Source organism: Oncorhynchus mykiss, unplaced genomic scaffold (assembly GCF_013265735.2).
Source record: "Oncorhynchus mykiss isolate Arlee unplaced genomic scaffold, USDA_OmykA_1.1 un_scaffold_321, whole genome shotgun sequence".
Taxonomy (NCBI): domain Eukaryota; kingdom Metazoa; phylum Chordata; class Actinopteri; order Salmoniformes; family Salmonidae; genus Oncorhynchus; species Oncorhynchus mykiss.
Window position 1 is genome coordinate 70,001 of NW_023493770.1, and position 12,377 is coordinate 82,377.

The 12,377-nt window shown below is 47.7% G+C and overlaps 1 protein-coding gene across 1 annotated transcript in view; it reads right to left on the reverse strand.

Moving 5' to 3' along the window:
- Nucleotides 1–2,896: 2,896 nt before the first annotated feature.
- The window catches only part of LOC110516863 (2-hydroxyacylsphingosine 1-beta-galactosyltransferase), a 93,398-nt gene continuing 83,917 nt past the window's right edge, over nt 2,897–12,377 (reverse strand). Inside the window, exons 5-7 of the mRNA XM_036973807.1 lie at nt 7,095–7,171; nt 3,933–4,152; nt 2,897–3,548 (exon numbers count right to left, since the gene is read on the reverse strand). Coding sequence (XP_036829702.1) covers nt 3,158–3,548; nt 3,933–4,152; nt 7,095–7,171 — 688 coding nt within the window. The 3' untranslated portion in view covers nt 2,897–3,157. The remainder of the gene's footprint in view (nt 3,549–3,932; nt 4,153–7,094; nt 7,172–12,377) is intronic.

Sequence of the window (12,377 nt, forward strand, 5' to 3'; positions counted from 1 at the left end):
GGTGTGATCCGGTACGATCCAGTACGATCTAGTTTGATCCAGTGTGATCTGTTTTGTCGGTGTGTGACCTGGTGTGATCCGGTACGATCCAGTACGATCTAGTTTGATCCAGTGTGATCTGTTTTGTCGGTGTGTGACCTGGTGTGAACCAACAACTTGGTGAACAGTCTCCAACAGGTCGTCAAACCCTCAGAATACAGTCGGCAAAATAGTCGCTGGTTACTATGACAACAACCGAACAGGTTGCTGTGGTCTGCTTCAACCAATCACCTACTGTTATTAAAATGGCCCCTATCTCTAATGGCCCCTATCTCTTATGGCCCCGATTTCCTATGTTAAAATATAGATCTGCCTCTCTAATGGCCCCTATGTTCAAATATAGATCTGCCTCTCTAATGGCCCCTATTCCCTATGTAAAAATATAATGGCCCCTATCTCTAATAGCCCCTATTCCCTATGTTAAAATATAGATCTGCCTCTCTAATGGCCCCTATTCCCTATGTTAAAATATAGATCTGCCTCTCTAATGGCCCCTATTCCCTATGTTAAAATATAGATCTGCCTCTCTAATGGCCCCTATTCCCTATGTTAAAATATAGATCTGCCTCTCTAATGGCCCCTATTCCCTATGTTAAAATATAAATCTGCCTCTCTAATGGCCCCTATTCCCTATGTTAAAATATAAATCTGCCTCTCTAATGGCCCCTATTCCCTATGTTAAAATATAGATCTGCCTCTCTAATGGCCCCTATTCCCTATGTTAAAATATAGATCTGCCTCTCTAATGGCCCCTATTCCCTATGTTAAAATATAAATCTGCCTCTCTAATGGCCCCTATTCCCTATGTTAAAATATAAATCTGCCTCTCTAATGGCCCCTATTCCCTATGTTAAAATATAGATCTGCCTCTCTAATGGCCCCTATTCCCTATGTTAAAATATAGATCTGCCTCTCTAATGGCCCCTATTCCCTATGTTAAAATATAGATCCGCCTCTCTAATGGCCCCTATTTTCTATGTTACAATATTAGGGACAGTCTAAAGGGACTGAGGGGAGGAATATGGGGCCCTGAGGGACAGTCTAGATGGAATGAGGGTTTGGGGCCATTAGGGGCAGTCTAGATAGAATAGGGGCAGTCTAGATAGAATGAGGGTTTGGGACCATTAGGGACAGTCTAGAGGGAATGAGGGTTTGGAGCCATTAGGGACAGTCTAGAGGGAATGAGGGTTTGGAGCCATTAGGGACAGTCTAGATAGAATGAGGGTTTGGGGCCATTAGGGACAGTCTAGATAGAATGAGGGATTGGGGCCATTAGGGACAGTGTAGAGGGAATGAGGGTTTGGGGCCATTAGGGACAGTATAGAGGAAATGAGGGTTTGGGGCCATTAGGGACAGTGTAGAGGGAATGAGGGAAGGAATAAGGGGCCATTAGCAACAGTATAGAGGGAATGAGGGAAGGAATAGGGGGCCATTAGGGACAGTATAGAGGGACTGAGGGTTTGGGGCCATTAGGGACAGTGTAGAGGGAATGAGGGTTTGGGGCCAATATGGACAGTCTAGAGGGAATGAGGGAAGGAATAGAGGGCCATTAGGGACAGTATAGAGGGAATGAGGGTTTGGGGCCATTAGGGACAGTATAGAGGGAATGAGGGAAGGAATAGAGGGCCATTAGGGACAGTATAGAGGGAATGAGGGTTTGGGGCCATTAGGGACAGTATAGAGGGAATGAGGGTTTGGGGCCATTAGGGACAGTATAGAGGGAATGAGGGTTTGGGGCCATTAGGGACAGTATAGAGGGAATGAGGGTTTGGGGCCATTAGGGACAGTGTAGAGGGAATGAGGGAAGGAATAGGGGGCCATTAGGGACAGTATAGAGGGAATGAGGGTTTGGGGCCATTAGGGACAGTATAGGGGGAATGAGGGAAGGAATAAGGGGCCATTAGGGACAGTCTAGAGGGAATGAGGGTTTGGGGCCATTCGGGACAGTGTAGAGGGAATGAGGGAAGGAATAGGGGGCCATTAGGGACAGTATAGAGGGAATGAGGGTTTGGGGCCATTAGGGACAGTATAGAGGGAATGAGGGAAGCAGACAGACAGAGAGACAGATATTATATCTAATTATATTGTATATCTTACCAACATAACATCTGGTATCATTCCAACCCTGTTAGGATGTACTGTACACTGCAGTTTAACTGATTGATGAGTGAAATTAAATAAATATAATATAATCTGATTAAATAATGGCTTAGCGTGTTGTTGTTATACATAATAAATACATGTTTATCCACAGTCGCTTGGTGAGCAGCGATTCTCCTTCAAAAACTCCTTCAAAAACACATAGTTTAACATCGTTGGTGTTGTTCAGAGACCCTCTTCTTCATCCTTCCATTCCAGAGATGAGACGAGAGAGGAGAGGAGGAGAGGAGGGAGGGGGGAGAGAGGGGAGGAGAGGAGGGAGGGGGGAGAGAGGAGGAGAGGAGAGGAGGGAGGGGGAGAGAGAGAGAAGAGGAGAGGAGAGAGGGGGAGAGAGAGAGAGGAGGAGAGAGAGAGAGAGAGAGGGGGAGAGAGAGAAGAGGAGAGAGGGGGAGAGAGAGAGGAGGAGAGGAGAGAGAGAGAGAGGGAGAGAGAGAAGAGGAGGAGAGGAGGGAGGGGGGGAGAGAGGGGAGGAGAGGAGGGAGGGGGGAGAGAGGGGAGGAGAGGAGGGAGGGGGAGAGAGAAGAGGAGAAAGAGAGAGGAGGAGAGGAGGGAGGGGGGAGAGAGAGGGGAGGATAGAGAGGGGGAGAGAGGAGGAGAGGAGAGGAGGGAGGGGGGGAGAGAGGGGAGGAGGAGAGGAGGGAGGGGGGAGAGGGGGGAGGAGAGGAGGGAGGGGAGACAGAGAGGAAGAAAGAGAGGAGGGAGAGAGGGGGGGGGGGGGGACTTTGGGACTTTCCAGCTCCTTGGTGGTTGTTGTTGTTGTTTTGTAAGCAGTGGTTGTAAACCCTCTTCCCTTACCACGAAATTAACCACACACAAACACACACACACACACACGCACACATCTCATCCCTGTCTGTCTGCAGTCTCCCAGAACGAGGAGTGTTCTGTTCTCCCTTAAACCCTAAATCAGCTTCCTTCTCTCCGACCTCTGACCCCAGAACAGAGTCTCCGCCCCCCTTTACTTCATCTTCTTGTCGTTCTTCACCGGCGCTCCGTTACGTTTGTGCTTCCCATTAGCGACCGCTCCGTTGCTATGGCAATGTCCGTTTGCCTTGTCGTCGCCGTCACCGTGGGTAACCTCTCCCCCCCGCTCCTGAACCTTAACCTTTGACCTTAGTAGCCCTGCTATCCGGTAAAACAGGTAGCCAATCAGGGCCAGCCCCGCCCCTACGACCAGCACAACGTCCAATAGGAAGTACTGGTAGGTGGGGACAGTGTAGACAGAGGATCGTAAGTGGTTGGCGCCATGGTGACGGAGGATATAGTTTATCCAATAGACAGCTCTTGTTACCGGGTGACCTGGTTGGTCCTTATGGATGGAAGAGAGCACCTGGGCACGCTGACGATACCTAGAACACACACACACACACACACACACACATGTAAATTGTAAATTGTAAATTTTACATGTAAATTGCATTCAGTGCAGTGAGTGTGGTGCAGTACCACACTGAGACACGAGATGGCAGTAGTGAGCCAGAACTGAACTGAGAGTGGTGCAGAACTGAACTGAGTGTGGTGCAGTACCACACTGAGACACCAGATGGCAGGAGTGAGCCAGAACTGAACTGAGTGTGGTACAGTACCACACTGAGACACCAGATGGAAGCAGTGAGCTTCTACATGTCACCCACACTACTACATTGTGTGTGTGTGTGTGTGTGTGTGTGTGTGTGTGTGTGTGTGTGTGTGTGTGTGTGTGTGTGTGTGTGTGTGTGTGTGTGTTCATGTACTTGTTATTGTTGATAACAGTGGCCAGTGCCTGGTACAGCTCCTCCTCTGTCATACTCTTCCAGTGAACCATGATGCCCATCCCTTTAGCCTCCACCCGGGTCATAGTGTCGTAGTGGTCCCCAAACAGAGGTAGTCCCACTACAGGGACACCGTGGTACATCGCTTCATAGATACTGTTCAGACCACCGTGGGACAGGAACGCTACTGTTCTGGCATGGCCTGGAGAGACAAGGAGGAGAGAGAAGAGAGAGAGACATGGAGGAGAGAGAAGAGAGAGGGAGGAGAGAGAGGGAGGAGAGAGAGAGAGGGAGGAGAGAGAGAGACAAGAAGGAGAGAGAAGAGAGAGAGACAAGGATGAGAGACAGGGAGGAGAGAGAGGGAGGAGAGAGAGGGAGGAGAAAGAGAGAGGAGACAGAAGGATGAGAGAGAGGGGGAGAGAGAGGGAGGACAGAGAGAGAGGAGAGAGAAGAGACAAGGATGAGAGAGAGAGAGACAAGGATGAGAGAGAGAGAGACAAGGATGAGAGAGAGAGTAGAGATAAGAGAAGAGGATGACAGAGAGAGAGAGAGAGAGAGACAAGGATGAGAGAGAGATAGGAGAGAGAGGGAGGAGAGAGAGAGACAGGAAGGAGCGAGAAGAGACAAGGATGAAAGAGAGAGAGAAGATGGGAGAGAGAGAGAGAGAGAGAGAGAGAGAGACGATGAGAGAGAGAGAGAGAGAGAGAGGAAGGAGAGAGGGAGGAGAGAGAGAGGGAGAAGAGAGGAGAGATGAGGGAGAAAGGAGAGAGGGAGGAGAGAGAGGGAGAGAGTGAGGAGAGAGAGAGACAAGGATGAGAGAGAGGGAGTAGAGAGATGTGGAGAGGGAGGAAGGAAAGAAGAAGGAGAGAGGACAGATGGAGGAGAGAGGGAGGAGGGGTTAGGGTTTGTGTTGTTGGTCGTGAACTAAACATGCCTGTGTTGCAGACTATTGTTCCAGCTAGAGGGAGAAACAGTGTTGTCCTATTGGACCCTGGTCCTAACAGTGTTGTCCTATTGGACCCTGGTCCTAACAGTGTTGTCCAATAGGACCCTGGTCCTAACAGTGTTGTCCAATAGGACCCTGGTCCTAACAATCAAATCAATCAATCAAATTTATTTTATATAGCCCTTCGTACATCAGCTGACATCTCAAAGTGCTGTACAGAAACCCAGCCTAAAACCCCAAACAGCAAGCAATGCAGGTGAAGAAGCACGGACAGTGTTGTCCTATAGGGCCCTGGTCTTCACAGTGTTGTCCTACAGGACCCTGGTCCTAACAGTGTTGTCCTATAGGACCCTGGTCCTAACAGTGTTGTCCTATAGGACCCTGGTCTAACAGTGTTGTCCTACAGGACCCTGGTCCTAACAGTGTTGTCCTATAGGACCCTGGTCCTAACAGTGTTGTCCTATAGGACCCTGGTCCTAACAGTGTTGTCCTATAGGACCCTGGTCTAACAGTGTTGTCCTACAGGACCCTGGTCCTAACAGTGTTGTCCTATAGGACCCTGGTCCTAACAGTGTTGTGATATGGACCCTGGTCTAACAGTGTTGTCCTATAGGACCCTGGTCCTAACAGTGTTGTCCTATAGGACCCTGGTCCTAACAGTGTTGTCTTATAGGGCCCTGGTCCTAACAGTGTTGTCCTATAGGACCCTGGTCCTAACAGTGTTGTCCTACAGGACCCTGGTCCTAACAGTGTTGTCCTATAGGACCCTGGTCCTAACAGTGTTGTCCTATAGGACCCTGGTCCTAACAGTGTTGTCCTACAGGACCCTGGTCCTAACAGTGTTGTCCTATTGGACCCTGGTCCTAACAGTGTTGTCCTATAGGACCCTGGTCCTAACAGTGTTGTCCTATAGGACCCTGGTCCTAACAGTGTTGTCCTATAGGACCCTGGTCCTAACAGTGTTGTCCTATAGGGCCCTGGTCTTAACAGTGTTGTCTTATAGGACCCTGGTCCTAACAGTGTTGTCTTATAGGACCCTGGTCCTAACAGTGTTGTCCTATAGGGCCCTGGTCTTCACAGTGTTGTCTTATAGGACCCTGGTCTAACAGTGTTGTCCTATAGGACCCTGGTCCTAACAGTGTTGTCCTATAGGGCCCTGGTCTTAACAGTGTTGTCTTATAGGACCCTGGTCCTAACAGTGTTGTCTTATAGGACCCTGGTCCTAACAGTGTTGTCCTATAGGGCCCTGGTCTTCACAGTGTTGTCTTATAGGACCCTGGTCTAACAGTGTTGTCCTATAGGACCCTGGTCCTAACAGTGTTGTCTTATAGGACCCTGGTCCTAACAGTGTTGTCCTATAGGACCCTGGTCCTAACAGTGTTGTCCTATAGGACCCTGGTCCTAACAGTGTTGTCCTATAGGACCCTGGTCCTAACAGTGTTGTCTTATAGGACCCCGGTCTATAGAAGTGCACCGTGTGGTAATAAGGTGTGACTGAGAGGAGCTACTTAGCAGCTATACCACACAGCCCTCAGAGATACAGATCAGCAACACACCCAGAGATAAAGAGTGTGTGTGTGTGTGTGTGTGTGTGTGTGTGTGTGTGTGTGTGTGTGTGTGAATCATTGACTGTTAATGGTATAATGAGTTATGTATTTCTCAGCTCAGGGTCATTCTCCTCTCCTCTCCTCACCCCTCCTCTCCCCTCCTCACCCCTCCTCTCCTCACCCCTCCTCACCCTTCCTCACCCCTCCTCTCCTCTCCTCACCCCTCCTCTCCCCTCCCCTACTCACCCTAACAGACAGAGAGGGAGGAGGGAGGGAAGGAAGACAGAGTACATGAAGTAGAGAAGTGGTTCTTACCCAACAGGTCTCAGCTCAGGGTCATTCTCCCCTCCTCTCCTCTCCTCACCCCTCCTCTCCCCTCCTCACCCCTCCTCTCCTCACCCCTACTCACCCCTACTCACCCTAACAGACAGAGAGTGAGGAGGGAGGGAAGGAAGACAGAGTACATGAAGTAGAGAAGTGGTTCTTACCCAACAGGTCTCAGCTCAGGGTCATTCTCCCCTCCTCTCCTCTCCTCACCCCTCCTCTCCCCTCCTCACCCCTCCTCTCCTCACCCCTACTCACCCTAACAGACAGAGATGGAGGAGGGAGGGAAGGAAGACAGAGTACATGAAGTAGAGAAGTGGTTCTTACCCAACAGGTCGTTTTGAGGCATCCAATCCACCAACTTGGTATTGTTGCCTAGGTTACTGGGCGGAACCCCCGAGAACCTACAGTCAGACAGGGAAAGACAGAAAAACAGGTTAGACAGACAGAGAGGTAGATGGTTAGAGTGATGCCATGCGGTTTGATCTCTTACCCTACTGCTGGTTTCACTGTTCTACCTGATAACACACCTGGTGTCCCAGGTCTAAATCAGGCCCTGATTAGAGGGGAACAATGACTGGTGTCCCAGGTCTAAATCAGGCCCTGATTAGAGGGGAACAATGACTGGTGGCCCAGGTCTAAATCAGCCCCTGATTAGAGGGGAATCACCCACCTGGTGTCCCAGGTCTAAATCAGGCCCTGAATAGAGGGGAATCACCCACCTGGTGTCCCAGGTCTAAATCAGGCCCTGATTAGAGGGAAGAATGACTGGTGTCCCAGGTCTAAACCAGGCCCTGATTAGAGGGAAGAATGACTGGTGTCCCAGGTCTAAACCAGGCCCTGATTAGAGGGAAGAATGACTGGTGTCCCAGGTCTAAACCAGGCCCTGATTAGAGGGAAGAATGACTGGTGTCCCAGGTCTAAATCAAGCCCTGATTAGAGGGGAACAATGAACATACAGCAGTGGAACTTCCAGGTCCAGATTTGAATTGGAGTGCAATACAGAGAAGTACAATCAAGAACACTTTCCACATTCTAGAATTGAATGGCAGTTGGAAAGAACAGACTCTAGCACCCAGCGGTGTTCTAGAACCCAGCGGTATCTGAACTAAATGACTACCGCCCCGTAGCACTCACTTCTGTCATCATGAAGTGCTTTGAGAGACTAGTCAAGGATCATATTACCTCCACCCTACCTGACACCCTTGACCCACTTCAATTTGCTTACCGCCCCAATAGGTCCACAGACGACGCAATCGCCATCACACTGCACACTGCCCTATCCCATCTGGACAAGAGGAATACCTATGTAAGAATGTTGTTCATTGACTATAGCTCAGCGTTCAACACCATAGTACCCTACAAGCTCATCATTAAGCTGGAGGCCCTGGGTCTGAACCCCGCACTGTGCAACTGGGTCCTGGACTTCCTGACGGGCCGCCCCCAAGGTGGTGAGGGTAGGTAACAACATCTCCACCCCTCTGATCCTCAACACTTGGGCCCCACAAGGGTGCATTCTCAGCCCCCTCCTGACTGCGTGACCATGCACGCCTCCAACTCAATCATCAAGTTTGCAGACAACGCTACAGTGGTAGGCCGGATCACCAACAACGACGAGACGGCCTACAGGGAGGAGGTGGTGTCAGGAAAACAACCTCTCACTCACCGACAACAAAACAAAGGAGATGATCGTGGACTCCAGACAAACTGAAATGGTCCACCCACACAGACAGGGTGGTGAAGAAGGCGCAACAAACTCAGAAGGCTGAAGAAATTTGTCTTGTCACCTAAAACCCTCACACACTTATACAGATGCACAATCGAGAGCATCCTGTAGGGCTGTATCACCGCCCACAACCACAGGGCTCTCCAGAGGGTGGTGAGGTCTGCACAATGCATCACCAGGGGCTAAACTACCTGCCCTCCAGGACACCTACACCACCCGATGTCTCAGGAAGGCCAAAAAGATCGCCAAGGACATCAACCACCCGAGCCACTGCCTGTTCACCCCGCTATCATCCAGAAGACGAGGTCAGTACAGGTGCATCAAAGCTGGGACAGAGAGATTGAAAAACAGTTTCTATCTCAAGGCCATCAGATTATTAAACAGCCACCACTAGCACAGAGAGTCGGCTGCCTACCTACAGACAAGATATCATTGGACACTTTAATAAATGGAACACTTGTCACTTTAATAAGGCCACTTTAATAATGTTTACATATCTTGTATTACTCATCTCATTTGTATATACTGTATTTTATACCATCTACTGCATCTTGCCTATGCCGCTCGGCCATCACTCTCATCTATATATTTATATACAGTGCCTTGCGAAAGTATTCGGCCCCCTTGAACTTTGCAACCTTTTGCCACATTTCAGGCTTCAAACATAAAGATATAAAACTGTATTTTTTTGTGAAGAATCAACAACAAGTGGGACACAATCATGAAGTGGAACGACATTTATTGGATATTTCAAACTTTTTTAACAAATCAAAAACTGAAAAATTGGGCGTGCAAAACTATTCAGCCCCTTTACTTTCAGTGCAGCAAGTTCAGTGAGGATCTCTGAATGATCCAATGTTGACCTAAAGGACTAATGATGATAAATACATTCCACCTGTGTGTAATCAAGTCTCCTTATAAATGCACCTGCACTGTGATAGTCTCAGAGGTCCGTTAAAAGCGCAGAGAGCATCATGAAGAACAAGGAACACACCAGGCAGGTCCGAGATACTGTTGTGAAGAAGTTTAAAGCCGGATTTGGATACAAAAAGATTTCCCAAGCTTTAAACATCCCAAGGAGCACTGTGCAAGCGATAATATTGAAATGGAAGGAGTATCAGACCACTGCAAATCTACCAAGACCTGGCCGTCCCTCTAAACTTTCAGCTCATACAAGGAGAAGACTGATCAGAGATGCAGCCAAGAGGCCCATGATCACTCTGGATGAACTGCAGAGATCTACAGCTAAGGTGGGAGACTCTGTCCATAGGACAACAATCATATTGCACAAATCTGGCCTTTATGGAAGAGTGGCAAGAAGAAAGCCATTTCTTAACGATATCCATAAAAAGTGTCGTTTAAAGTTTGCCACAAGCTGCCTGGGAGACACACCAAACATGTGGAAGAAGGTGCTCTGGTCAGATGAAACCAAAATTGAACTTTTTGGCAACAATGCAAAACGTTATGTTTGGCATAAAAGCAACACAGCTCATCACCCTGAACACACCATCCCCACTGTCAAACATGGTGGTGGCAGCATCATGGTTTGGGCCTGCTTTTCTTCAGCAGGGACAGGGAAGATGGTTAAAATTGATGGGAAGATGGATAGAGCCAAATACAGGACCATTCTGGAAGAAAACGTGATGGAGTCTGCAAAAGTCCTGAGACTGGGACAGAGATTTGTCTTCCAACAAGACAATGATCCAAAACATAAAGCAAAATCTACAATGGAATGGTTCAAAAATAAACATATCCAGGTGTTAGAATGGCCAAGTCAAAGTCCAGACCTGAATCCAATCGAGAATCTGTGGAAAGAACTGAAAACTGCTGTTCACAAATGTTCTCCATCTAACCTCACTGAGCTCGAGCTGTTTTGCAAGGAGGAATGGGAAAAAATGTCAGTCTCTCGATGTGCAAAACTGATAGAGACATACCCCAAGCGACCTACAGCTGTAATCGCAGCAAAAGGTGGCGCTACAAAGTATTAACTTAAGGGGGCTGAATAATTTTGCACGCCCAATTTTTCAGTTCTTGATTTGTTAAAAAAGTTTGAAATATCCAATAAATGTCATTCCACTTCATGATTGTGTCCCACTTGTTGTTGATTCTTCACAAAAAAATACAGTTTTATATCTTTATGTTTGAAGCCTGAAATGTGGCAAAAGGTCGCAAAGTTCAAGGGGGCCGAATACTTTCGCAAGGCACTGTATATGTACATATTCTCATTCACCTCTTTAGATGTGTATTAGGTAGTTGTTGGGGAATTGTTAGATTACTTGTTAGATATTACTGCACTGTCGGGAACTAGAAGCACAAGCATTTCTCTACACTCGCATTAACATCTGCTAACCATGTGACCAATAACATCTGCTAACCATGTGACCAATAACATCTGCTAACCATGTGACCAATTACATCTGCTAACCATGTGACCTATAACATCTGCTAACCATGTGACCAATAACATCTGCTAACCGCGTGACCAATAACATCTGCTAACCATGTGACCAATAACATCTGCTAACCATGTGACCATTAACATCTGCTAACCATGTGACCAATAACATCTGCTAACCATGTGACCAATAACATCTGCTAACCATGTGACCAATAACATCTGCTAACCATGTGACCAATAACATCTGCTAACCACGTGACCAATAACATCTGCTAACCACGTGACCAATAACATCTGCTAACCATGTGACCAATAACATCTGCTAACCATGTGACCATTAACATCTGCTAACCATGTGAGCAATAACATCTGCAACATCTGCTAACCATGTATACGTGACCAATAAAATTCCCTCCTGATTAAGGTCAGGATTGGGTAATAGTCTCTGATCCTAGATCTGTAGCTAAGGGGTAATAGTATCTGATCCTAGATCTGTAGATAGGGGGTAAGAGTATCTGATCCTAGATCTGTAGCTAGGGGGTAATAGTATCTGATCCTAGATCTGTAGCTAGGGGGAAAGTACTTCCTGGAGAGGGTAAGAGTCTCTGCTACATGACTAAATGGCTTCAGTGTTTCTGACCTGAGAGCTGAGAGATACTGTGAGAAACTCCTCTGTCACTGCAGACACACTGGGACATTTGTATGCATTCATTATCTCCCTCTCTCTCCCTCTTCCTCCTCCTCTTCTCCTCTACCTCTCTCTCCCTCTTCCCCCCTCAGCCCACAACAAACCCACAATTCACCAGGCAACCAATCAATGATTCACTTCATATGTCTCTCTCTCTCTCTCTCTCTCTCTCTCTCTCTCTCTCTCTAATGAATCCCCTGCTGCATCATTCTCACCTTCACTCATTAAAAAACGACATGATGACACACACACACACACACACACACACACACACACACACTAATATAGGAGGCAGTAACCACACAGCAGGTTTTTAGAACCATTGAGGGTTCCAATATAAACTCTCCTGATGACATCACAACACACCAGGGGGTGTATTAATCAATATAAACTCTCCTGATGACATCACAACACACCAGGGGGTAACTTAGAGCTCTAGGGGCGCTATTTCATTTTTGGATAAAAAACGTTCCCGTTTTAAGCGCGATATTTTGTCACGAAAAGATGCTCGACTATGCATATTCTTGACAGTTTTGGAAAGAAAACACTCTGAAGTTTCAGAATCTGCAAAGATTTTGTCTGTAAGTGCCCCAGAACTCATTCTACAGGCGAAACCAAGATGATGCATCACCCAGGAATTAGCAGAATTTCTGAAGCTCTGTTTTCCATTCTCTCCTTATATGGCTGTGATTGCGCAAGGAATGAGCCTACACTTTCTGTCGTTCGCCCAAGGTCTTAGCAGCATTGTGACGTATTTGTAGGCATATCATTGGAAGATTGGCCATAAGAGACTACATT